At 38.0% G+C, this 26,954-nt stretch overlaps 1 protein-coding gene across 2 annotated transcripts in view; it reads right to left on the bottom strand.

The window, feature by feature from the left end:
- LOC145994954 (extracellular matrix organizing protein FRAS1-like) overlaps positions 1-26,954 on the bottom strand; it is a 408,454-nt gene that overhangs the window by 189,225 nt on the left and 192,275 nt on the right. For both annotated transcript variants that reach the window (XM_083131481.1, XM_083131482.1), the window contains one exon: positions 19,306-19,507. In XM_083131481.1, coding sequence (XP_082987607.1) covers positions 19,306-19,507 — 202 coding nt within the window. The remainder of the gene's footprint in view (positions 1-19,305; positions 19,508-26,954) is intronic.

Genomic DNA, 26,954 nt, shown 5'->3' with positions numbered 1-26,954 from the left:
AACCACAACGTCCTCTTGGAGGCTGCATGAAAGAGATAACTTGATTCACACAACTTCCGTGTTACACTGTGCCCAGAATATCCAGCACGAATACAGCCTTCTAAATGAATATAATGCTAAACTGCACTTATTTCATTGTAAAAACATAAGGGAAACGTTAATTGTTTATAAACATACGAGGTTATAATAGAAAAGGTGGTACCTTCTCGGGGTCCGATCGATTGATCAAGTGACGGATTGAACCGATATTGCAAAGCCGTTTTATGCACTACGGCTAACCGAAACATAAATATATGAGGGCGTGGTAGAAAATGTGGTATGACAGATTGAACCGATGTTTCAAATTTGTGTTATGCACAGAGTCTAATCGGAACAGAAATATAGGAGGACATTGTAAAAATGTGGCATTTTTTGAGGGGCCGACCGAATAACGGATTGAACCGTTGTTTCAAATCCGTTTTACACACTGAGGCTAAATGTAACAGAAATATACGAGGACATGGTAGAAAATGTGGTACCTTCTAGAGTTATTTTGACCGTAGACCACCGTCCATATACTCTAGGGTTAGGTCTTGACGTACAGATTCCGAATCTACAATTGCCTTCACTCTAGTTCAATCAGGGCCGGCTGGACAGCCCTTTAAAGTTTTCCGGACAGGTTTTTCAACTTTTCAAATTTACCTGCAACAACGAGCTGACAATAAACATCACCCACGATTACTATGTAATATTATACAATTAATTGTCATCTCAGCTCGTCATGACAATGGGGGCCGCCATCTTGGCCGCCATGTTGGTTTTTGTTATTTTGACCGTAGACCACCGTCCATATACTCTAGGGAAAGGTCTTGACGTACAGATTCCGAATCTACAATTGCCTTCACTCTAGTTCAATCAGGGCCGGCTAGACAGAACTTTAAAGTTTTCCGGACAGGTTTTTCAACTTTTCAAATTTACCTGCAACAACGAGCTGACAATAAACATCATCCACGATTACTATGTAATATTATACAATTAATTGTCATCTCAGCTCGTCATGACAATGGGGGCCGCCATCTTGGCCGCCATGTTGGTTTTTGTTATTTTGACCGTAGACCACCGTCCATATACTCTAGGGAAAGGTCTTGACGTACAGATTCCGAATCTACAATTGCCTTTACTCTAGTTCAATCAGGGCCGGCTGGACAGCCCTTTAAAGTTTTCCGGACAGGTTTTTCAACTTTTCAAATTTACCTGCAACAACGAGCTGACAATAAACATCACCCACGATTACTATGTAATATTATACAATTAATTGTCATCTCAGCTCGTCATGACAATGGGGGCCGCCATCTTGGCCGCCATGTTGGTTTTTGTTATTTTTACCGTAGACCACCGTCCATATATTCTATGGAAAGGTCTTGACGTACAGATTCCGAATCTACAAGTGCCGTTACTCTAGTTCAATTAGGTCCGGCTGGACAGCCCTTTAAAATTTTCCGGACATGTTCTTCAACTTTTCAAATTTACCTATCTTATGCCTCTCAAAACACTACTTCGATAAAAGTTGGAAACAACCGCCTACGCGCCTAAAACATTCGCTTTCTCTTATCGCCTCGAACGCGTTTTAAAAGGCATAAGATACAAGCTATTGGCACTGTTGGGTGTCACCATCGGGTATCGAAGAAGGGACCACCTTGATCATAACGTGACGAAAGTAATATTACCTATACTTATGTTCTTTACCACTATTGGCCTCCCCGATTGCGTAGTGGCAACAGCTTCGTCGTCTTGTAATAAAAGGGTCTCGGTTTCGATACCCGGTGGAAGCACATAGTGGTTAGGATCCCACTTTAAACTGTAAGTCCAGTCCCAATTAGACTTACTGTGCATAAAGTGGACTTAAAACACCGACTCAATCAATCTTTACCACTATTCCTTTACCTTCGCGATAATACAAAAGTGGTAAAACAAAGATCACATGACATCACAAACTATACCTTATCTAAAAATTCATATGCATCCTTTTGCAATTTCTTTCCCAGTATGGCGTGCCAATACTCCATATTTCACCAAATATCACGTAAGTGATAACAAATCCGTCTTGACACATTTTTCAATTACCAATCATCCGATTTGTATCAATATATCACATGACGTGTAGAAACTGTTCAATTTCCAAAAACATAATTCGCCCTGGAGCTATTAGCACTGTTGGGTGTCACCATCGGGTATCGAAGAAGGGACCACCTTGATCATAACGTGACGAAAGTAATATTACCTATACTTATGTTCTTTACCACTATTGGCCTCCCCGATTGCGTAGTGGCAACAGCTTCGTCGTCTTGTAATAAAAGGGTCCCGGTTTCGATACCCGGTGGAAGCACATAGTGGTTAGGATCCCACTTTAAACTGTAAGTCCAGACCCAATTAGCCTTACTGTGCATAAAGTGGACTTAAAACACCGACTCAATCAATCTTTACCACTATTCCTTTACCTTCGCGATAATACAAAAGTGGTAAAACAAAGATCACATGACATCACAAACTATACCTTATCTAAAAATTCATATGCATCCTTTTGCAATTTCTTTCCCAGTATGGCGTGCCAATACTCCATATTTCACCAAATATCACGTAAGTGATAACAAATCCGTCTTGACACATTTTTCAATTACCAATCATCCGATTTGTATCAATATATCACATGACGTGTAGAAACTGTTCAATTTCCAAAAACATAATTCGCCCTGGAACATTTTCGGATAATAATTCATGTTCAATATTATAAAAAGTTTGTTCTCTGATCAAATTCAACACACGCCCATTTCTTACTTCCATTCATTCCCAACTGTTTTCCCCATTCACTATTAAGTCCTCCAGATTGTTCCAACGGTTTTTCTTATCAAGGTACTAAAATTCATATAAGGGGAATATAAGATGTCCATAGGCGAATGTCATCGAGTATCGAACCAGGGATCCCTTTATTATTTTCAAACTTGTAGTCAAAAGTCAGTTTACTGTTCAGTTTTCTGCTAATCAAAGGTTTTGTGTTGTGTTTAATTGCTTTATCGCAGATCTGTGTGAATCGAATGGAAAAGAAAACGCAACAGTGCAGTAAAAAATATAATGTCTTTCATTCTCAACATTTTCCCACTACCACCATTAAAAACCACCCCCCAAATTGTTACAACGGTTTTTTCTTATCAAAATATGAAATAGGTATATGAGGCGAATTTGAGATGTTCGCATGCGAATGTAAGGCTAATTGGGTCTGGACTTACAGTTTAAAGTGGGATCCTAACCACTATGTGCTTCCACCGGGTATCGAAACCGGGACCCTTTTATTACAAGACGACGAAGCTGTTGCCACTACGCAATCGGGGAGGCCAATAGTGGTAAAGAACATAAGTATAGGTAATATTACTTTCGTCACGTTATGATCAAGGTGGTCCCTTCTTCGATACCCGATGGTGACACCCAACAGTGCTAATAGCTTGTATCTTATGCCTCTTAAAACGCGTTCGAGGCGATAAGAGAAAGCGAATGTTTTAGGCGCGTAGGCGGTTGTTTCCAACTTTTATCGAAGTAGTGTTTTGAGAGGCATAAGATAGGTAAATTTGAAAAGTTGAAAAACCTGTCCGGAAAATTTTAAAGGGCTGTCCAGCCGGACCTAATTGAACTAGATTAACGGCACTTGTAGATTCGGAATCTGTACGTCAAGACCTTTCCATAGAATATATGGACGGTGGTCTACGGTAAAAATAACAAAAACCAACATGGCGGCCAAGATGGCGGCCCCCATTGTCATGACGAGCTGAGATGACAATTAATTGTATAATATTAAATAGTAATCGTGGGTGATGTTTATTGTCAGCTCGTTGTTGCAGGTAAATTTGAAAAGTTGAAAAACCTGTCCGGAAAACTTTAAAGGGCTGTCCGGCCGGCCCTGATTGAACTAGAATGAAGGCAATTGTAGATTCGGAATCTGTACGTCAAGACCTTTCCCTAGAGTATATGGACGGTGGTCTACGGTCAAAATAACAAAAACCAAGATGGCGACCAAGATGGCGGCCCCCATTGTCATGACGAGCTGAGATGACAATTAATTGTATAATATTACATAGTAATCGTGGGTGATGTTTATTGTCAGCTCGTTGTTGCAGGTAAATTTGAAAAGTTGAAAAACCTGTCCGGAAAACTTTAAAGGGCTGTCCAGCCGGCCCTGATTGAACTAGAGTGAAGGCAATTGTAGATTCGGAATCTGTACGTCAAGACCTTTCCCTAGAGTATATGCAAGGGGTCTACGGTCAAAATAACTCTAGAAGGTACCACATTTTCTACCATGTCCTCGTATATTTCTGTTACATTTAGCCTCAGTGTGTAAAACGGATTTGAAACAACGGTTCAATCCGTTATTCGGTCGGCCCCTCAAAAAATACCACATTTTTACAATGCCCTCCTATATTTCTGTTCCGATTAGACTCTGTGCATAACACAAATTTGAAACATCGGTTCAATCTGTCATTCGATCGGACCTTCAAGAAAATACCACATTTTCTACCACACCCTCATATATTTATGTTTCGATTAGCCGTAGTGCATAAAACGGCTTTGCAATATAGGTTCAATCCGTCACTTGATCAATCGATCGGACCTCGAGAAGGTACCACCTTTTCTATTATAACCTCGTATGTTTATAAACAATTAACGTTTCCCTTATGTTTTTACAATGAAATAAGTGCAGTTTAGCATTATATTCATTTAGAAGGCTGTATTCGTGCTGGATATTCTGGGCACAGTGTAACACGGAAGTTGTGTGAATCAAGTTATCTCTTTCATGCAGCCTCCAAGAGGACGTTGTGGTTATCTCAGGAATGATACAAGCAAGTTGCATCCGTTCCGTTATCCTACACAGAAGTGATATATTTGCATATGTTTTGACCATCACTGCAAAATTTTCATTCTTCCTCAACATCTTTAATGGTACAGCAGTTATAATACAACGATGGACGGAGAGAATTTTGTAAGTATAGTTCTACACAATAACATTAATTTGTATGTATAAACTGTTTATTAGTCGGACTCAATATTCGATACAGGTTTTGGATATATATATATATATTCCTTACTCTATTTACAAATCATACTACAAACGTCCGAACACCATGTACAGTGGGATCCATTAGTATTATGCCGTATTTTATTTGACCAAATAAGAGCTTCATAAATTCAAAACAGCTTCTACATCAACATTATTGCTTAAAATAGTCATAGGCAATTTGAAGAGTAATACTCATGGCTCTCACTGTACATCAAAGACAAATAAACAAATAAATGGTGTTAGTTTGTTAGCGATGTTAGTGTTGTTTATTCGTTTATTTACCTTTTCTTCAAAATTTCCAACATTCGCTCCTCCATTGTTTCTCCCCCCGCTCTTTTATTTTCTGTTTTTTCATTTCTCACACTCTTAAATACCTTCCATCAGTTTGAAACATATTCTGAGCGGCAGACGTATATTTACAAGTTACAATCGATCGAGGTTCGTCGTGACCGGAATCGGCAAAGCCTCCAGATTTTTGAAAAAACTTTAAATTTTTTGACAAAAAGTTGAATTTTTTAAAAGTTTTTTTTTGAAAAAGTTTTTAAAAAATTGAAAAAAGTTGAATTTTTTAAAAAAAAGTTAAATATTTTTGAAAAAAGTAGAATTTTTTTTGAAAAAAGTTAAATTTTCTTTTGAAAAAGTTAAAATTTTTTTGAATAAGGTTGAATTTTTTAAAAAAAAGTCGACATTTTTTTGGAAAAAGTGACATTTTTTTGGAAAAAGTCGACATTTTTAAAAAAAGTGAAATTAGAGTTCCCTCAGTTACGGCCCTGTTTGCCCTGGACCTCAAGTTTCGAAGGGTCCCTTAGTTACGGCCCTGTTTGCCCTGGACCTCAAGTTTCAAAAGGAACCTTAGTTAAGGCCCTATTTTCCCCAGACCTCAAGTTTCAAAGGGCCCTCAGTTAGGGTCCTGTCTGCCCCAGAGTAAAAGTAATTGTACATTCGGAATCTACACATACCCCACTTTTAAGACTGTAGGCCCTGTACTCATGTTTCAAAGAACCCCCCATTTTCGACCTTGTTTGGCCCACAGTAAAACTTACTGCAGATAAGGGCCCCAGCTCCAATCCTCTTTGCCTCAAAAGTAATTATACATTCGGAATCTGTGTGTTTGGAACCCCTTTCTAAAACTGTAGGCCCTTTACTCAAGTTTCAAAGAACCCCTGTTCCGACTCTGTTTGTCCCCGAGTAAAACTAATTGCAGATAAGGGACCCTGGTCCTGTCTATCCTAAAACTAATTACAGATTTGGGCATGTTTGGTACCACGTTTTAAAACTGTAGGCCCTGTACTAAAAGCCCCATGGTTAGCTAAATTGTTTTCACAGGCACGTTCTCCATTTTTCGGTTGCGAGTGTTTAATTTTTAACACCAGTGAATCTGAGGCAGGATGTAACAAGGAAGTCGTGCTTCTATTAATAGACCTCTATCGAATTCGCATTCCAGACGGAAATTGTTATATGATAACTATAACAGCTGCTAATTAGTCTACATCGAACATATGTGTTGTAACCATTACAAAGTTTCCCTTCTCTGCCGACGCTTCAACAGTACATGGCCAGCAAGAAAGTTGCATCTGTTCCGATAATGTCTAAATCCTACACCGCAATTAAAATTATCTCTTGCCCGCAGACTCAAAAAGGAAGTTGTGGTTGGTTATCTCTGGCATGCATAATCAGCAAGGAAGTTGCATCCGTTCTGTTAATGACTAAACCCTACACAGAACTGATATGTATGTGTTGTGACCATCACTGGAGAGTTTTCATTCTTCCGTAACGTCTTTACTGGTACAGTGTTGTATTGATGAAGGGAGAGAATTCTGTACGTATATTACATCTATTTATTTCGATACAATAATAACTTTTACTTGTATGTACAAACTGTTTTATTACTTCAACTCATAGTACAGTTTTTAGATATTTTTTTACACATTCTTTGTTAACATACGGGTACTTTAGTATAGGTTTCTCGCAGTGGTGACGATTAGGTTCCAAAACTAGGAGGGCAAAGTGCCAAAACTGGGGCATCCAAACTAGGGGAGCAAAGTGACAAACTGGGGCAAAGACAGTTTACTTTTCCCTCGCAGGTGAGTTTTAGCATAGTGCGGGGCCACAAATGACAAAAAGTGGGTAGGCGAAACAAATTCTTAACAACAAATGTGAAGGTACATATTGCGCTCTCTGTATGTTTTCTACAAAATCACCGAATACTGACGCATTTCTTATCCTTTCAATAATGAAGCTGAATATCTTGACCAATGTGTCCACCTTCACTTCATGCATATTTAGGGTGATTGGGACGGGGGTCTATTTTTGGCTCGATTGCTGTTTAATTTCAGTTTTATGCACATATAGGGTAATTGGGACAGGACCCAGGGGATATCCAGAATTGGATGTATTATGGGCAATTCGAGATCATATTTGGAATGTTTTGTACACCAAGTGGACGTTATCTAGACAATATACTTTAGTTAGACATTTTTGTACGTACTTTGGATATTGTGTGGATACAAAAAGTACATTTTAGACTACATTTGGATCTTATCTGGAAACGATTTAGATATGAATAAAACTTGTTCTTTTTTAACATTTTCTGGGTGTTATTGGAATGTACAAAAGATGTTTCCTGTTTGGAACATATTATGCAAATTTTCGGAGCATTATATGGATATAACAGGGACTCTTTAGAAATTTATTATAACCCTATTAGGACACCTTTTATATATCAAATAGATGTATCCTTAACTGAATTGCATAATTCTTACGAAATCGTGTATGCACAAGAAAATACTCTCCATTTGTAAGAAACATATATGGAAATACGGGAATATCATCTGGATTATATTTAGAAAAATTTTGAATACATCAAATTCAAACTTGGTGGTGTTTAATATCCATACACCTCTCAATATCACATAACATTTTCAAAAATCTCCGCCGCCACACAATATCTTAAATCCAAACAATAACACCCTTACCTTTTTCCAATATTTTTGGTATACCCCTGAACTTTAACTCCTTTCCGAAAATGTAGTATGTCCCTCAATAATTACTTCCACTACTATATAATAATATTGACAGCAATTCCCCCATTTGTGAACAACCCTCATATATTATTTTCTTGTCGCACCCCCATTTATTCATCTTATCTTTTATCCCAAAATTTATATAACCGTAATGGTAAATATTCCTCCAATTCTTTTTATCCTGAGTGTTACATAACCCATTCAAGATTCCTACAAATAATTCATATTTTTTAATATATTATTTTCCTCTCTTATCGAACCCCACCTTGACCTATTCCTCTTTTTATCCTCCTTATTTTCAAAAGACACCACATTTCTTACCTACAAGAAACGAACAAACCTTTCCCCACACAAGAACCGTTACCAGATCCTACTATCTTTTATCCCTTCTATTTTTACCTTCTTTTTCCAACATCACGTTTACCGTTAAACATATTTCAAACAGGCACAATTCCTAGAAGATTACGCTCAACCGTTTCCCTTCTCTTCTTCAACCGTCACAGACCCATTAACAGCCGGAAACCCATATCTCCAGCCCGACAAACACGCCACACATATCACTCAACCGTTCCAAGAATTCCATAACAACCGGAAACCCCTATCTCCACCACAACAAACACGCCACACTCCTTCCCATCCGTCGCCGAATTTCCTCCTTCCCCCACCACAATTTCATAAACGCCAATTACCATACTATCTCCCTAATTAAATGCACATTCTTATCTCATTTCCCCTCCCAATTCTCAGAATTTCAAAATCATCAACGCCACCTCAAAAACCGGAAACACATATCTCAATTCCAACGAAAACTGCGCGCACGCCCAAATTATGACGTCACAATTCTCTCAGCCAATCAGGGAAAATCCATATTCCGAAAAAAACAGTTATCTCCTCCCCAGAATGACTCATCAACGCCATCTCTCCTCAAACAACGGAAACACGTATCACGATTCCCAGAATTTCAAACTCATCAACGCCATCTTTCCTCAGACACCGGAAACACGTACTCCAATTCCGAGAAACCGGCACCGGAAGCCACTACTTTTCCTCCTCACCAACAACCAATCAAAATCCTACACACAAAACAAAACTCCACCCACACACCAATCAAAATCCTCCATACAAAATAAACCACGCCCCTTTTATGACGTCATCAAGCAAAACAATACCCTTGCTTGCCCACACACCTACATCATCAATTGATCTTTGATCGATCTTTTCCAATCAATTGATTTATCGACTTCAACGGGGGTACATAACTACTTTGATATTTTTACTATATACACCCTATGTTTTTAATTTTTTCCACAACTCTTTCCTGTTATTGTTGCAGCAGAGGTGATGATTAAAATAGGCTTTCTTTTCCTGCCACTGGACCGAGGTGATAAAGTTTCACAGTTCTTTGTAATAGTCCCAGGTTGCCTGGGTTTTTGTGCCCTTATATTTTAATAGGGAATTGTCATGAAGTTTCATAAGTAGTTTTGTATTTTCAGACATCCATGGAGAGTTTTTTTGTTTTATTAATTTACTTTCAAGGGGCGCATGCTTGTCGGAGAGATTTATTACATTTTGAGTAATGAAGTGCACTTTATCGTCGATGTTGTCGAAGCTATCAATTTGCATCCATTCAATTGCTGCAGCATCCCTATCGAATATATTTTTGTCGAGGGTACAGAAGTTTCGATATTTGATAAACTGTTTAATTAATTTTGGTTTTTCGATGGCAAGTGTCGCATTTACTAGACAGTGGTCAGATGTTCCGACAGGAATGGTTACATTAAATGAGCGTACAAGATCTGTGTCATCCGTTATTACTACATCGAGGAGTGATTGAGTGGTTGCCGTTGTGGTTCTATCTCTTTTTATTGCTGTGTAACCAGGTATGGAGAAAGTTGAGGCAAGGGCTTCGTGAAAAGATCAACTCTCAGTGACCAGTAAGATATAGGATAGAGCATAGGGGAGAGGACTGTGTATGCACTGGTGCAGGTTCGAGTCTCCTGGGGGAAGCTAACAACTTTTCTCCTGAGATTTTGGCCTGTGAATGGGACTGGTGGCCAACCACTATCATGAGAAAATTGAGGAGCTATGAATGAGTCATGTAATTCAGTCATGAAAACCGACAATGACTGGGTTTACAATTGTCTGATTCCAATGATAAATGGAAATGGGTGGCTATACTGATCGCAACTCCAACTGGTGGTTGACCTTAATGGCTATTTCTGGTGCATCCTGTCCCCAATCATTTTCGGAGGTGTGTGGTCGGATGGGTGTCAACAAAATCAGTTGCAAAGTAAAAGTTGAAGGGATCACATCGCTCTCCCGAAGCAACATTGCCAAGCATACTTCTGTTATTGCCAGTTGTCCACCTGCATTCTGACCTGTGGGTGGTCCTACCGGAAACTTATCGTTCAGGACCACGTGTGCAGTTGTAACATTAACCACCGCTGATGTCTGGTGCTGACAATACAGTTGCCCGAGAAGACTCTTTCTTGCTTTACAGTATATTTGGCAACATGTGGTGGACCCAACGCCCATTCGTTTCAACCCGCGAAAAACATTCGGTACCTTGTGACTCGAAAATGCCCAATCTTAGCCGAAGAAAATTCAACTGATCGCTGATTCGCTGTTTCCCAGCCGCCAGTTGGAGTTGTGTTTAGTATAAATACAGATAACTTGTTTTCAATTGAATATTGTTAGGAAGGTAAAAGAATCTAACGAAGGACTAAAATTAAACGGTGTGACTCAGTTGTTAGCATATGCAGTGTCACGTGCCCGCATGGTGAGAAAAGTGAGCGGATGTTTGATATAATAGTCGACAGATAGCAGCAAGCGATGAATGTATTAGGAACGTTGATTATAGAAACAATGACAGGGTGGCTACAAACAAGCAGAAATGAAATTCCCTAACTTTTCCAGGTTTTCCAGGACAAAATTTACATTTTTCCCTGACAATTCCAAACTAAACTAAATCGATGTTTTCGCAAAATGGAAATAATAAACTCATACAAATCCACGTATGGTTTTGTTAAGTACCAATATCATCTTCTATGAAATTGACTTAATTTCTCTATTCTCTATGATTTGAATTCAAACTGCAAAATAGTGAATTTGGAAAATTATTACAATTCACAAGCTAGGGAAGGATTACGGAATTTTGTCATACGCAGCAAGCTTAAAATAAAATATTTGATTATTTTTAAAGTTACAACTAAATGAGATAAGAGTGATTGATTAAGAAATACAATTTGTAATTTATCAGTCTCCTTATACATTCTCGGTATTATATGTTGATATTTCCACTGAGGTTTGGAACCCTCTGCTTGCAAGAACCATGAGTGCGGACTCATTTTTCAATGCATAAAGCTACTTCTCTCTTCTCTGTAAAGCAAACTAGTAACTCTTGCATATAAGTGAAACAATTGAATCAAACAAAATAAAGTGTCATATTTCCTTACATTATCAATTGGATTTCTGCTTCAGTACAGTATATCCAAGTTGAGTACTTTGAAACTGACAACATGCAGTTATACCATTAATGCTGACGAAAAGGGTATGTAGGTTGCCTATTAGAAATTTAACGCAAGGAATTTATAGAATAGCATTGCATAGGTACCTGATTTAGCTAACCACACATTAAAACAGGAACACTAATAATATAAGCTTCTGAAAGTTCATATACAAGGGGCGTGCTGAAAAAAGCTCCAATGGTGCCTATACGCAACACTAGTGGTCGGAGAGCGACACACACACATGCAGGCAGGAAGAAGTGGCATGTAGCTGTAATCTGGTACAGTTGCAATGCAGCCGTTTTAGGACAGTTCTAGGTTAAAGATTGCAGCTCTCATACAGTTTCCCACCGACTGCGATTGCACCCTCAGAATTTGGCACAGAGCCACCGGCAATCGTGTGACGTGCAGACCGGATAGTATGGTCAGACGATGGTGCAGACAATTCACGGAAGGCCAGTCGAATGTGCACAACCCCATACAGTTGAGTACACATGGGCCCTTTGCATCACTTCAGGCGAGAGATCTTGAACCTCTCCCTGTACAGCCCTGACCTTGAATGTACAGACTTTCATCTCTTTGTTTAACTGAAGAGGTTTCTGGCAAGGCAAGGATTTGACAGCTACACTGTGGTAGAGATAGTTCCAGTCTATGCCGTCAGACACATATGCCATGGGCATACAAAATTTAGTGCCATGCTACGACGAATGCTAGAACAACGATGGTGATAATGCCGAAAATTAGGTTAAGACTTACTGTTACTAATGCAATAAATTACAACTGATATTCTTGTTTTATTTATGCCTAATCGGTAGGGACCTTGATATTTTTTTTTCTTTTCAAATTGGTGTATTTTCTTATTTTTTTTATTTTTTACTATACAGTGTTATTTTCCCCAAAATTCACATTTTCATTTTAGCAAATTTTCTGGCAAATATCTGAAATTATACCTTCATGGTTTTTAAACTACTGTTTCAAATTGTAAGTCACATGGCTTACGCCTCCTCGTAAGAGTTTGATATCTTGAAAGTTATTTTGGGAAAGTTATTTTCCATACCCCCTTTTTAATTTTAAGGTAAGGATTGTAGATAATGGTATTTTCCCCGTATATACTGAAGGGTGCATAATGACCATAAGTGGCTATGCACCCAAAAAATTAAAATCAATCAATCTCACGTGACAGATAACGATATATTATGGCACCAAAAAATGCATTATCTTTTTTTGACTTGTTAGTGTTAAGTTTCCCAACATTCGCATTTTTATTTTAGAACATTTATCTGCTAAATATATATGTGCTTTTAAACTATTATTTTAAATTGTAGGTCACATGGTCTACGTATTTTCGTGACAGTTTGATATGTTGGAACAGATTTTTGAGGAAGTAAAAGTAAAGTGCTCCCCTGCACTTTTCCATGAAGGTGTATAGGGGTGTGGAGTTAGGGCCCCACACTTTCTTGATCAGGGATGAAGGTGGGGGTGATGTGATCAGCACCACACTCCTGGCTACCTTTATCCCTCCAAGTTTCCTCAAGGTACCAGCTTCATATGATGCTGGGTGGGCGCCGGAGCACCCCCGCAGGGGATCAACTGCGGGTCTCTCGCACAGTAGTCAGGCATCCTAACGACTGAGCTCCATTATTACTCGCTCGACAAATGCCGATGGTGCGCACTTAGCTTGGTAATTCAAAACATATCTCGTGCGACAAATACAAAGATGTGGCTCCCGTGTGACGGTAGATACGCACTCGATCTCCTGTTAGAACCCTGCCACTTTGCTCTGTGATGCAAATAGTTTTGATAAAAGTTGAAAAAATCGTGGGAAATACATGATTTAATGTAGCTGTCGGAATTATTCCATGTACGTATAACTCTATAGTTTACTCTTGACTAAAATGTTGGAAAACTTGCATGTTCTATGTACACAAACATGGTCTAGAAAAGACAAGAATGTTGGATTTCATGGAATTTTTTCGTTGTTTTAGGACATTTCTTTAAAAAAAATCGCTAAAAACACCAACAATTTGCATTTTATGCCAAATTCACATTCTTTCGATATTTCGACCAGGCGAAAAATGTGTCCAGACATCACTGCACATTCCTAAACATAACTTCGCAGCAATTACCATTTTTCACGGTTTTGGCGTTTGCGAAAAATCAATGTCCCTACTAATTGGAAATTACTTTCTGGCCACCCCTCATATAAATCAGTAGATGGAAAATGAAAATTTAGCAGGGCTGGCAGATAAAAGTCAATTCTTGAAGAAAGTGATTTGCTTTTATGATTGAATGATTCGAGTAAATACGAGTATGATATTAAAATATTTACGTATTTATTATTAGTATTTTATTTCATAATATTGGACATTAACCTTACTCAGTGAGAGATTAATGACCATCTCCCACGAGTTTAAAGAGACAGGACAGAGAGTGGCGTTATTTTCATTGCAATACTAGTCTTGCAGTAAATTTGAGGTTGGGAGCATGCACTTGCCAATTTTTATAACGTTTATCAATGCAGATTTATGTTTCACTTTTTCGTGATTATGTATATCCCATTTGGTTGGATTCTTCTTGATATTTAAGAATAGTGCAATGTCATTGTAAACGTATGTTAACTTGTGCAAAACCAGTAATACGTCAGGATGATGAAAGAAAACCTTTGTAAGCACTGCTACATTAAATAAGGCGAAGTGAGCCAGAAGAGTAATAAAATTCCAGCAGCATATTTGCAGTCTAAAGCTCTTCTTGTTTATGCATGCGTTTTTTGTTGGATGTTGCAGTCCAAGCAATTTCTGTCGCATGTTGTACTGAGATACTCTGTCGGGTGACGATATTCGACAAAAATCGTATGTATCAATGGAACCTATTTATTTCCATGTTCCTTCAGTTTGCCCAACAAAATGCCTTACTACGACGTCCGACAACTATCGGACAGCCCCACCCGCTCGTATCCCCTCCATCTGTTGACAAGTCCCCTTACTACTCCAAAACGGACAAGAAAAAATGATAATTCAATGCATTTTCCACGTAATATTCAGAGGCTTAACCTTTACTCCCCTGATGATACCATATGGTATCATCAAAGTAAGGTCGTACTGGCCCGATGATACCATATGGTATCATGGTGCTGATTACGAAATGAATGTGCTTTTTGGACCTTCATACTCTTATGTTTGGGTGGAGACTCTGACTCAGGTCTGGAGCAAGCCTGGGAAATTCATATTGATGACCAACCTCTCCCCCTCTCCGCAACATATCCATGCCACATTTCCGAACAGAGTTTCACATTTTGGCTCATTATTCAACTTGTATGGCACCCAGGAATATGAAACATGTTTCATTCTCTTTGGAAATGTCCATTCTTTGAAGAGAATACTAAGGTTTGCGCCCTCTTTCCAAAATAGTGGGAGAAGAGGGGGCAAATTCCAGATTTTTTTTTTATTGAAATTCGGTGGTCGCGCCCTCAACCCCCCTTCCTCAGTTCGGCATTCTGAATTGTACACGGTTGCATGCTATGATGTTCTGCTGGAAAACAAAACTTATTCGAAGTAGATTGCTCTCATAGTGCGCGAGTTATAACAAATTTCCTCCAAAAATGCAAAATTACCTATTTTTCGTAAAAAAAAATAATCACATTTTGGCTTATTATTCAACTTGTATGGCACCCAAGAACATGAAACATGTTTCATTCTCTTGAGAAATGTCCATTCCTTGAAAGGAATACTAAATTTCGCGCCTTCTTAACAAATAGCGGGAGAAGAGGGGGCACACTCCAGATTTTTATTGTTTTTTCATTGAAATTCGGGCATCGTGCCCCCAAAACCCACGTTTCCTCGGTTCGGCGTTCTAAATTGTACACGGTTGCATGTTCTGATGTTTTAGCTGCAAAACAAAACTTATTCCAAGTAGATTGCTCTCATAGTGACCGAGTTATAACAAATTTCCTCCAAAAATGCAAATTACCTATTTTTAGTAAAAAAAATAATAATCACATTTTGGCTTATTATTCAACTTGTATGGCACCCAAGAGCATGAAACGTGTTTCATTCTCTTGAGAAATTTGAAATTCGGGGGTCGCGCCCCCCAAACCCCCCTTCCTCGGTTCGGCGTTCTAAATTGTACACGGTTGCATGCTCTGATGTTCTAGCTGGAAAACAAAACTTATCCGAAGTAGATTGCTCCCATAGTGCCCGAGTTATAAACAATTTTCTGAGCAATATGCAAATTACCTATTTTTCGTAAAAAACAGTTTCACATTTTGGCTTATTATTCAACTTGTATGGCACCCATAAACATGAAACATGTTTCATTCTCTTGAGAAATGTCCATTATTTGAAAAGAATACTAAAGTTCACGCCTTCTCCCCAAAACAACGGGAGAAGAGGGAGCAAACTCCAGATTTTTATGTTTTTTCCATTGAAATTCGGGGTACGTACCCCCCCCCCCCCCCCCCTTTCCTCGGTCCGGTGTTCTGAATTGTACACGGTTGAATGCTCTGATGTTTTGGCTGCAAAACAAAACTTATCCGAAGTACATTGCTCCCATAGTGCCAGAGTTATAACAATTTTCCTCCAAAAATGCAAATTACCTATTTTTCGTAAAAATAATAATCACATTTTGGCTTATTATTCAACTTGTATGGCACCCAAGAACATGAACCATGTTTCATTCTCTTGAGAAATGTCCATTCTTTGAAAAGAATACTAAAGTTCGCGCCTTCTCCCCAAAATAGCAGGAGAAGAGGGAGCAAACTCCAGATTTTTGTTTTTCCCATTGAAATTCGGGGTACGTGCCCCCCACCACCCCAGCCCCCACCCCTTCCTCGGTCCGGTGTTCTGAATTGTACATGGTTGCATGCGCTGATGTTTTAGCTGCAAAACAAAAGTTATCCGAAGTAAATTGCTCCCATAGTGCCAGAGTTATAACAATTTTCCTCCAAAGAGAGTTCGAATTTAAAATTCCCGCCGAGAACCCTGGGCCAGAGAAATGTCTCTCTCTCTCTCTCTCCTCCTGCCATCACTGGTTTCTGGCGCCGTAGTTGTGTTGCGCATAAAAGAGGCCTAAAAATTGAGGCCGAAATGTAGGAACGAGATTTCCATTTCCCGTGTAGAGTTCCATAACGATATCTTTCATGGAAAAACAAAACAAAAAAAAACAGCTAAATTAACTGACATTTCCCTGACTTTTTTTGTCACCTCAAATTTCCCAGTTTTCTAGGTTTTCCAGGTCTGTCGCCACCCTGAATGAGTATGGAAATTGAATGAAAGTGTTTGTAAATATTGGAATTGATTATGTTTATCTTAATTTATGAACTGAGAATAATAATGAAATAGGTGTGAGGCTAGAAAAACAAATGATCGCCACATGTAGCATATATGATAACATATAAAACTTAAAGAAGTTCGAAAGTGATTACGATTTTGTGTCTTTCAATTGTTCGAGCAGGAATGAGATTTCCTGCAGGACTTTTTGGTTGTTTCCCCGGTGTAGTGCCAAGTCATAGGCAGCTCCTAAGCACTTCCATGTAGGTGCATATATTGCAGACCGGGATCAAGGTGAGCGTGGAACAGGAGGTACGCCTTGATTTCCCCATTTCTCTGCTCGTATTAGGCAGTGGCGCTGCAAGCTAGGTAGCAACTCTATGGAAGGCATACAGCTATTTGAGGTAGTAACGCATGCAAATAAATGGTTGTAACCCAAGAATACATGTACACAGATAGATGGTTGTAACCCAAGAAGAATTAATGTATGCAGATAAAGGTTTGTAATCCCAGAAGAATAAATGTATGCAGATAAAGGGTTGTAATGCCAGAAGAATAAATGTATGCAGATAAAGGGTTGTAATCCCAGAAGTATATGCAGACAAAGGGTTGTAATCTGAGAAGAATACATGCATGCAGATGTAAGCAGAAAATTATCAGAAGAAGAAGCCTTTAGAAGAAGAAGCCGAGTAGTCCATAGAAGAAGACGACTCTAGAAGAAGAAGCCTAGTAGTCCATAGAAGTAGAAGCTTGGGGAATTCCATATAGAAGAAGAAGCCGAGAAGTCCATAGAAGAAGAAGTCTGGGGAATTTCATATAAGAAGATGAAACCTATTATTACATAGAAGAAGACCATCAGTCCATTCCATAGAAGAAGAACATAGTAGAAGTTGTATAGAAGAAGAAGTTGATTAATCCATAGAAGTAGAAGCCTGTGGAATTTTGCATAGAAGAAGAAGCCCATCAGTCCTTTCCATAGAAGAAGAAGCCTGTGGATAGATAGATATAAAAGATGGTGACTTACAGAAGAATTTCCATAGAAGAAGAAAGTTGAAGAATTAAAAAGGCAAACACTTCTGAATCTGAAATTGTATAAAGAAATTTAACCAAGTATCTGGAATGTATTATGTGAACGATTTCAGAATATATATCCGTTCGTACCTTCTGTAGTGGGTTAAATGAGTTGTTCCCTTTAATTTCTTGTTATCATTCAGTTTTAGTTGCTCTGAGTATCTCATGCTTTACCCTGGCCTAAGCCGGACTGGTGCTATCCTTTCCGGGACGTGGCAGCAGATGATGTAGACTTACTGGGGTATGATGTAAATACAATTAAGAATAATGCTAAAATATTTTTCAAAGCAGCTAAAGAGATAGGTTTGGAAGTTAATAAACAGAAAACTAAATATATGTTTACAAGCCGAAACCAAGTGTTTGGTAATAATCAAAATCTTATTATTGATAACAATTCGTTTGAACCAGTTTCCAAATTTAAGTACTTAGGAGTAATATTAACAAATGAAAATGATATTAAAGAGGTAATAAAAAGCAGACTTAATTCAGGAAATGCATGTTATTTTTCTCTTCATAAACTTTTGTCTTCTCATTTAATATTTAAGAAACTAAAAGTTAAAATATACAAAACAGTAATTTTGCCTGTAGTATTATATGGATGTCAAACTTGGTCCCTTACATTGAAAGAGGAAAATAAATTAAGAGCATTTGGAAATAAGATCCTTAGGAAAATATTTGGGCCTAAAAGGGATGAGGAGACAGGTGAGTGGAGAAGGTTACATAATTTAGAACTGCATAATTTGTATTCATGCCCAGATATTATTAGAATGATTAAATCATGAAGACTTAGGTTGGGAGGCCATGTGGCATGAATGGGAGAGGAAAGAAGAGTTTACAGAATTCTTGTTGGGAAACCTGATGGTAAGAGACCTGTAGGAAGGCCAAGACGAAGATGGAGAGATAACGTTGAGATGGACCTAAAAGAAATCAGTATTAGAGATGGAAAAGGGTATATAGATCTTGCTCAGGATAGGGACAGTTGAAAGACCTGTGTTGCTGCAGCCATGAAACGTTGGGTTTAAGAAGGCTAGGGAGCTAGTTAGTTAGTTTTCAATTGAGCTGTTATTTGATCAGTATGGGTTCATCCTGAACATGGGTGGTCCTGAAAGACGTCCTTGCCTCCAAGAAACACTTTCACTCATCAGACAATGCTGCATCACCACACACCTCAGACAATCCCTGACAACAGTATATCAGACATCACAGTTGTTTCCATGACTTTTATAATTTGTGGACTATGTCGGCTTGAAAGATAATAGATGGATGAACAGGGTTGTCACAGAATAATATTAACAGTGATTTATAGCTAAAACTCTATGTAACTTAATGGAAAGAGACAAGTTTATAAATAAACTTACAGTGAGAGTTAAGTTTGATCCAGATGTTAAAGCATATGAAGCTTCATCTGAGGAAACGACTTCAATGTCCAACGACTGTTGTGGTAAAATAGTAAATGGAGGCTTCTGTTCCATTACAGAAAATGTCAAATGATCAGGCTGAAGCTGAAGCCCTGCATGTTTGTACCATACACGACCTTCATTAATATCTTTCTGAGTAAATCTGAAAGAAAGGAAGTACCATTTACAGCAAATATCTGCACAAATTCCTTAGAATATAACTTATCATTAAAAGTATGCCAATGTATTTAATATAAATACCTGTTTGCTAACATAAATATTAGAAGAAACAAAAGCTAAAAAGTGTTTTTCAAGTTGATAAAAAATGCATAACAAATGTCCTTGGCACTGTAGGAATTATGTTAATCCTTCTTCATAGATAAGTGGATGATTGGTTGGTTGATTTGGTGCACTTTATGCACAGTAAGGATAATTGGGACTCAACCTACAGTTTAAAGTGGGATCTGAACAACTATGTACCTCCACCAGGTATCGAACCCTGGACTCCTGATTACAAGGCAACAAACAAAATTATCATATTACAAGGGATGGAATTTTCATAGTGGTAACACATTTTTAGAATCAATGATGACATCTATGCCACAAATTAGTTGGATGGATACTGTAGCAGTATGTGAGGTCTAACTTACTCTTAACATGATGTGGTAAAAAAAAAGCTAGTTTTCAAAGTCATTTTACAGACATTCACTTTTGTATAATGTGACACAAGGTAATATGAATTATTGGGTTTGAATCTCTTAATTCATTATACCTAATAAATTCCAATTAAATAATTCCAATTAATGAATAAATACATCTACACTAAATATCAAAACAGTTAATAAAGTTGGGGTGGAACAGCTACACTCATCTCCCATCTGCTCTTCTCTCACACTTCATAATACATACAAGGGTCATCCAGAAAGTAAGTTCCATTGGCCAATTTAAAAAAAAAACAACACAAAATGTAATGGAACAAAACACTTTATTGTACACCGAAGTACAGGCCTTGGACTATGTTTCAACGTAATTGCCATCCCCATTGAGACACTTATCATAACAAGACACCATATTTTGTATCCCCATATTGAAGAAAAATGCCATCTCTTTTGATAAGCAAGTGGTAGCACCTTGTTTGAGGGCATCATCATCCTTGAAGCTCTGGCCAGCAATGGAAGCTGTCAAGTGCAAGAAGAGAATGAAAATCAAATGGAGCGAGGTATGGGGTGTACGGGGAATGAGAAAATGTTTCCCAGCCAAAGTCTGTAAGGAGTCGTTGCATTGCAGCTGCCGTATGGGGACAAGCATTGTCGTGAATGAAAACAACACTATGGCTCAACATGCCACTTCTCTTGTTTTGTATTGTGTGATGAAATTTTCATAGAGTTTTGGAATAAGTGTTGGTGTTGATGGTTTTGCCGCACTCCAAAAAGTCCACAAGCAATACACATTGTCAGTCCCAAAACACCATGCACAGGTCAGAACTGGTTTGGCTTTTGACTTTCATAGCAAGGACATATGCCTCCATTCCATGGACTGTCATTTTGTTTCTGGAGCCATCACCCTCCTCACAGTACTGTGTCAAAAACAGTAATGCACTCCCCATTCTTTTTGTGGTCTTCTATAAGCGAGCATGGGACCCAGCGGGCACACAATTTACAGTTCAGTCTGTCCGACACAATTTCATTAAGCAGCGACCAGGAAATTTGTGGAAAATGCACAGACAGTGTTGTCAGGGTGAATCGTCGTTCTCTTTAATCTTCTCTTCCACAGCATGGACCAATTTGTCTGTCTCCAGAGATGGTCACTCACTGCATTCCTCATCATGCACATTGTTCCGTCCTCTGTTAAACTGTTGCATCCATCTCCGTACCATTGAGGCACTCATGCTCTGTTCACCATATAGTTCACGAATTTGACAGTAAATTTCAGCTGCTGGCATATTCCCTGCATTCAAAAACCGTATGACTGGGCGGACGTCACACGCAGTGGGTGTTTTGATTTTCTTGAACATTATTGCAACCCACTACCAAGGATCTGCATTTCTGCCTTCTCTAACACTGCAAACTTACTTTCTGAACATGCTTTGTATTTGAAAGATAAATCCGCAAATAATAAAAAAAAAGATCCACTCATATTAACACACACTGTAGAAAGTCACCAGTTTATTCCTGTTGCAATCAGCACAAGTGCATAAATATGCAACTTTACTCTGAACACTGTATTTGCTAGCATATATTTATGGAGAATTTCAATTCCAAAAGAATCTACAGCAAAGATCACATTGGTAAGTGCTACCTTGTAATACCCAAATAATATTTTTATTATTTCCCAATGAAATACCAAACTTGCAATAAGCATGGACTCCCCCAACTGGTCTTGGAAAACACACAACAAAGCTATTGCATGCACAGAAAAAAGCCCTATGGTAAAAGGTAAGGGAGGTAAACCAGTGCTTATCTACACACTCTCTTCGAAGACCCAAAAATAACTGTAAGAGACTAAGCGGTGAAAGAAATTGCATTACTGGCAGAAGTGAAAACATGCATGTGCAAGCTAGCTCTCTGGTAGATGACGACACCTGAAAAAATCCCAGGTTGCACAAGTAAACAAAAATTGCAAGCAATTAATGAGATGGCTGGTGATGTGACTACCTCACTCATACCAATTATAACGAGTAAGGTTGTGGTGGATGGATAATAAATTAAAGTTATCGCTGGTCACCACAATATCTAATACACCTCAGGACAAATGGCTACTCCATCTTCTCTGAATGCAACTGCACAATAATGACTGCTGCTCATCTGTGTAGTGAATTCAAGTAGCATTGCTGGATAAAATTCTAACTGCCAGAAGTCGTAATACATATGGAAAAAAATATCAATCTTCTGATCAACTTAGTCAACTTCGACAGTGATTTGTTCATCACTTTTTCAAGTGTAATGAATCTGTTCTTTGTTTAACCTAATTTTTTGCTGTTTTCACATGAGTATAGGAAGAATAACATATCAGTTTATGACTGAAGCAGTATATTTTTCAATTTTCTATAAGTGTGTTAAACACAATGAAGCTACAGACTTAAAAAACATGTTCATAATATTTGAATTGGGGGGGGGGGTGAAACTAGCAAATTGCACATGCTTTACCAGAGATTTATGTGATTTTGCCATTGAATTTACAGTTGTATAGATAAGAATTATACTGAAAACAATAAAATAATTTCCAATAGAACACAATTCAGCACAATTGGCCGATTGGTTCCAATTGAACACAATTCATTATAATAGACCAATTGGTTCTGATAGAGTGTCTAAACACTCATATTGGCTATTGGAACCAATTGGAAAAATTTGGGGAATCTGCCATAGCATACAAAGAACTGAGCAACAGCTCACATCCTTCTCATTATTGTGCAGGCCCATGCCCAGGGAGTGTCCATTTGCCCTGAGGTATGTTAGGTGTCCAATTAATGTATGGTGTAGAGAGCATAAACTCCTGTTTCACTCTGATTCTGTAGATGTATTGACACTATTAAACTTCCAACTCTCATACAACAGTCTGTTCCAGGAGAGAGAAAAAAACAAAAATTAACACCAGTATATAATTTAATTTTTTTAGCCTTGGTTTCATGTTAATAAGTGATTTGTAAGCAATAGAAGTCACGTGCGGCATTTTATGCTTTTTGGGAATAATAATTTTATGGGTGAAGTGAAACGAGAGAACTTTGAAAGACATATGGTTATGTTAGTTCTTGAATTTGGACCATAGATGCAGGCAACATGCATTGAACATGTAATTGAATGAAAAACAATAAATCATGGTTTTGCCCAAGAATAGGACTTCTGAAAAGATTCTTAGTTGCATTTGGCTATCATGGTTCTGTTATATCAGCTGTCATTGCTGCAGTGGTGTGAGAATTACTCAGCGGCATATTCCAAATAACCAGAACCATTGGGCCAAGAACAAGATACAGCAATGAAATTTGTGGAGCAGAAGAGGAACACAATATTAGAGAGAAGAACATAAAATAATGTGGGAGGAGAGGGTTTAAAAAGTACACAAAGAAGACTTCCCAGTTTAAAAGGATTTCCCAAAATACATAAGAGATAAAGTTGAGACAATAATAGATTGCAGGAACAATATTTCTGAAACCTTGGAAAGGAAGTTAAAGGTGATAGAAATATTCGTGAAGGAACAAGGAAATAGAGTGGTTTTAAAAACAGCGAGCAAGTGGTGAAATTTATGAGAGGTTTGAAGGACAGTAGGGATAAAACACAATGTTTACCTAGACATAAAAAAAATATTCCTGCGCATCAAGAGGGGCAAGACATTATAGGAGAACAGAACATTGAATGAGTAGTGAAAGATCTGGAAACCTAGAAAAAATTGTTACAGTAGTCACTCTAGTTTGGTTCTGATGAGACCAAGGAAGACCCTCCTGGTATAGAGTTGAAATGTAACTTTTTTTCAATAAACACTTGGTCAGTAATTAGTGTTTTGTCTATCAGGGAAACTGGGCTTAATTGTGTAACTTTATAAAGTTACTCGAAGATCTCCATATTGTGGATGCCTTACTTATTTATGCCTTTGCAGTTAATAAGGCAGCATGAGCCAATGACAAACCTTCTTCTTGGGATTGGAGCAATGTGAAGATTTTACTGGTGGCAAGAAGACAAGATGCTAAACAGCAGACATTGTTGCTACATTTGCTTGCTGAACAGTTTCCTGCACAAGTCAACTGAAGAAAATGGTGGCACTTTGTTGAAATAGTTGCTGCAAGTGAAGGAGCAAAAGAACTGATGTTGTTAAAGTGACTTTTGTTGGAACTCTCACAACTTTTGAAGTTCGATTATCCACCAACTCTCTATGTTGATAATGCCAGTGCTGTAAAATTGGCTAAAAGCCCAGGTTATCATAAAAGATCAAAACACATAGAAGTTAGGCACATCTATGTATCGGAACAAGTCCTAATTGCTATTGGAACATATCAGCAGAGGAGAACAATTAGCTGACCCGCTAATAAAGCCATTGGAATGTGTTCGGTTTAATCTGTTGCAAAAAACAATTGGTGTACAATTGCTGATTTTTTGTGTTGGTCTTAATTCAGTTTTTGAAGGAAGTGTTAAGAAAAGTTGAAACACTGCATTCTATACATGTGTGTTTGGTACTGCCTCTTAGTGACAGAATGTGATACCAGTTACAGTTAGTGACGATTTATGAAGTCTCAAAGCTGGAATGGTGTTCATCATCTTGTTTGTATTGTATTAGATGGATGGATAGATAGATACTATCTTTTTAGCAGCCATGTTTCAGCCTCTAGAGCCACTTTTACAAAGATCCATGAAATAGATGCCCTCCAATCAAGGGGTCCCACTTTAAACTATAGGTCTAGTTCGAATTAGCCATACTGTGCATAAAATGGACTTACAAGACAAACTCAATAAATCAATCAAACATTGTCATAGATTTGAGAAACATCATGATTATACAGGTAAAATTAAAATAGAGTTACATAAAAGTAGATAGTGAATAGAGGAAAATTAGTATCCCCAAATTTTACTGAATTCTTGATTTTGGCCACTTGGGCCACAGACTATTTAGCTGAGGTGAAATTTATATATTGTACACCCCAATTAGTACAGTTAATTGCCACCACAATAGACCAAAGTAAATGGAAAATGTAGTATGTAGCAGTGGTACATTCCTACAACCACAAAAAGTTTAATTGAAAATAGACTGCTACATCTTGGGGGGAAAAATAACAGAGCAGCAGTGTTGTCAGCTGATAGAAAAATTTCTTGAATTTTGCTTCTAGCATCGGCTCTATGGATGCAGGATGGACCAGATTTGGAGGGAAACATGACAAAAGACCACTCTTTAAGGATATTTAAAGCTTGACCTTCATTTAACACCTAGAACACTACCGTATGTAAAATTTACATGTGGTGTGCCCTAATTTCAATCAAGACCTCCTCTTAAAATATTCTATGTTTATTAAAACCATGTTTATACATATTAAAATGGAGAATAAAACTCCAATATAAGGAAAAATAAACAAAATAATGTTCACAAAGAATCGTTATTTTGTTTTCGTGATGTAGAGGTTGTTTTAAAAATCGATTCCTTCATGTACGTAAAATTTACGTAGCACTAGTTACACTGTAATAATATTTATGCAACATTTCTGAAAACTGTAATTTTGACAAATTTAAAAAAATTGGTCCTTTGCCTCTGGGTCTCCCCTGTCTGATTGTTGCATGTTGTTCAAGTGTTCCATTGTGTCTCACTATTACATGTAAAAGTGAAATATATCAGAAAAAATGGTGGTTTTGTAAGATCTATCCTTTTGCTTGTAAATAACAGTAATAATGCATATATTGTTTTGTAATTTAAATATGTCATATTTTCATATGTATACTAATGAACATAAAAGACAGAACTGAAATATCATGTGTAGTTTTCAAGGAATGGCATATTAATTGCTAACACATTGTGGTGGGACATTTTTCCTTAAGTCCTTTCCACATTTAAATTCACTATAACTTTGTATCGAACAGAGATATTTCAATGAAATAAAGTTTGCACTGCACAGCAATCTTTAAAGTTTTACCTGGCCAAACTGCATGTTGAGAGGATCACGTGACTGCGAGAGATCAGGTGATTCCAAGATGGCGATTCAGGAGAGCTGTGGTATGCAGAGGGAAATCATGTAATCTGGTACACGAATTCCAAACCTACAAAAGGGATAGCTCGGAATTGAATATGTTGTGTGCTGTGTTGATGGATCACCTAATTGTGCCTTTCTTCTCAGAGCAAGATATTGTGACAGGCTACAGACCTTCCCCAGCTGATTGCATTTGGTATCAAGGATGACATGCACTTCTGGCAAGACAGGACACCTCCCCATTTCGCTCTTGCAGTCAGAAACTTCCTGGATCAAGAATTCAGAGGCAGGTGGATTGGCTGCAGAGTACCCACATCATGGTACCACAAGGTCAAGAGATCTTCCTTCATTTGACTTTTGGCTGTGGGGATATGTCAAGATGGAAGTATATGCGGAAAAGCCAAGAGATCTGGATGATCTCAAAACAAAGATATCTGCAGTCATCGTGGAACATTTTGGATGAGCAACACCAGAAAGCCATTCTTGGTTTCAGGACAAGATTGCAGAAATGTATCAACGTGAATGTTGCCGAGTTGGGGGTGGGGTGATACAGACGACAGATATGCAGAGTTTCCAGTAAATTTTAAAGACTGCTGTAAAGTACAAACTTTATTTCACTGAAATATCTCTGTTCGTTACGAAGTTATAGCGAATTTAAATGTGGGAAGCACTTTAGGAAAACCCTCCATATACAGAAGTATTGTCCTTGAAGGAATTCATGTAGCGGGATATATTTCTCCTGCTCGTCCCCTAAAGGTTAAAACAATTTGCCATTGGCTGACCAAGTTGGAAAATTTCCTGACACTGTGATAATCTTGAATTATATCCCCCCTCTCCACACATACACACACACACACACACACACTTCAAGTGAATATTATTTGCATTTCTGGAATAAAAACAGCTTACCACTTTTCAACACAATTATTTGCAATTTCCTAAAAGT

The sequence above is a fragment of the Lepisma saccharinum genome, chromosome 11 (genome assembly GCF_977018435.1).
Source record: "Lepisma saccharinum chromosome 11, izLepSacc3.1, whole genome shotgun sequence".
NCBI classification, from domain to species: Eukaryota; Metazoa; Arthropoda; class Insecta; order Zygentoma; family Lepismatidae; genus Lepisma; species Lepisma saccharinum.
Note: the sequence above shows the minus strand (reverse complement) of the source record. Positions and strands in the feature narration are given on the sequence as shown.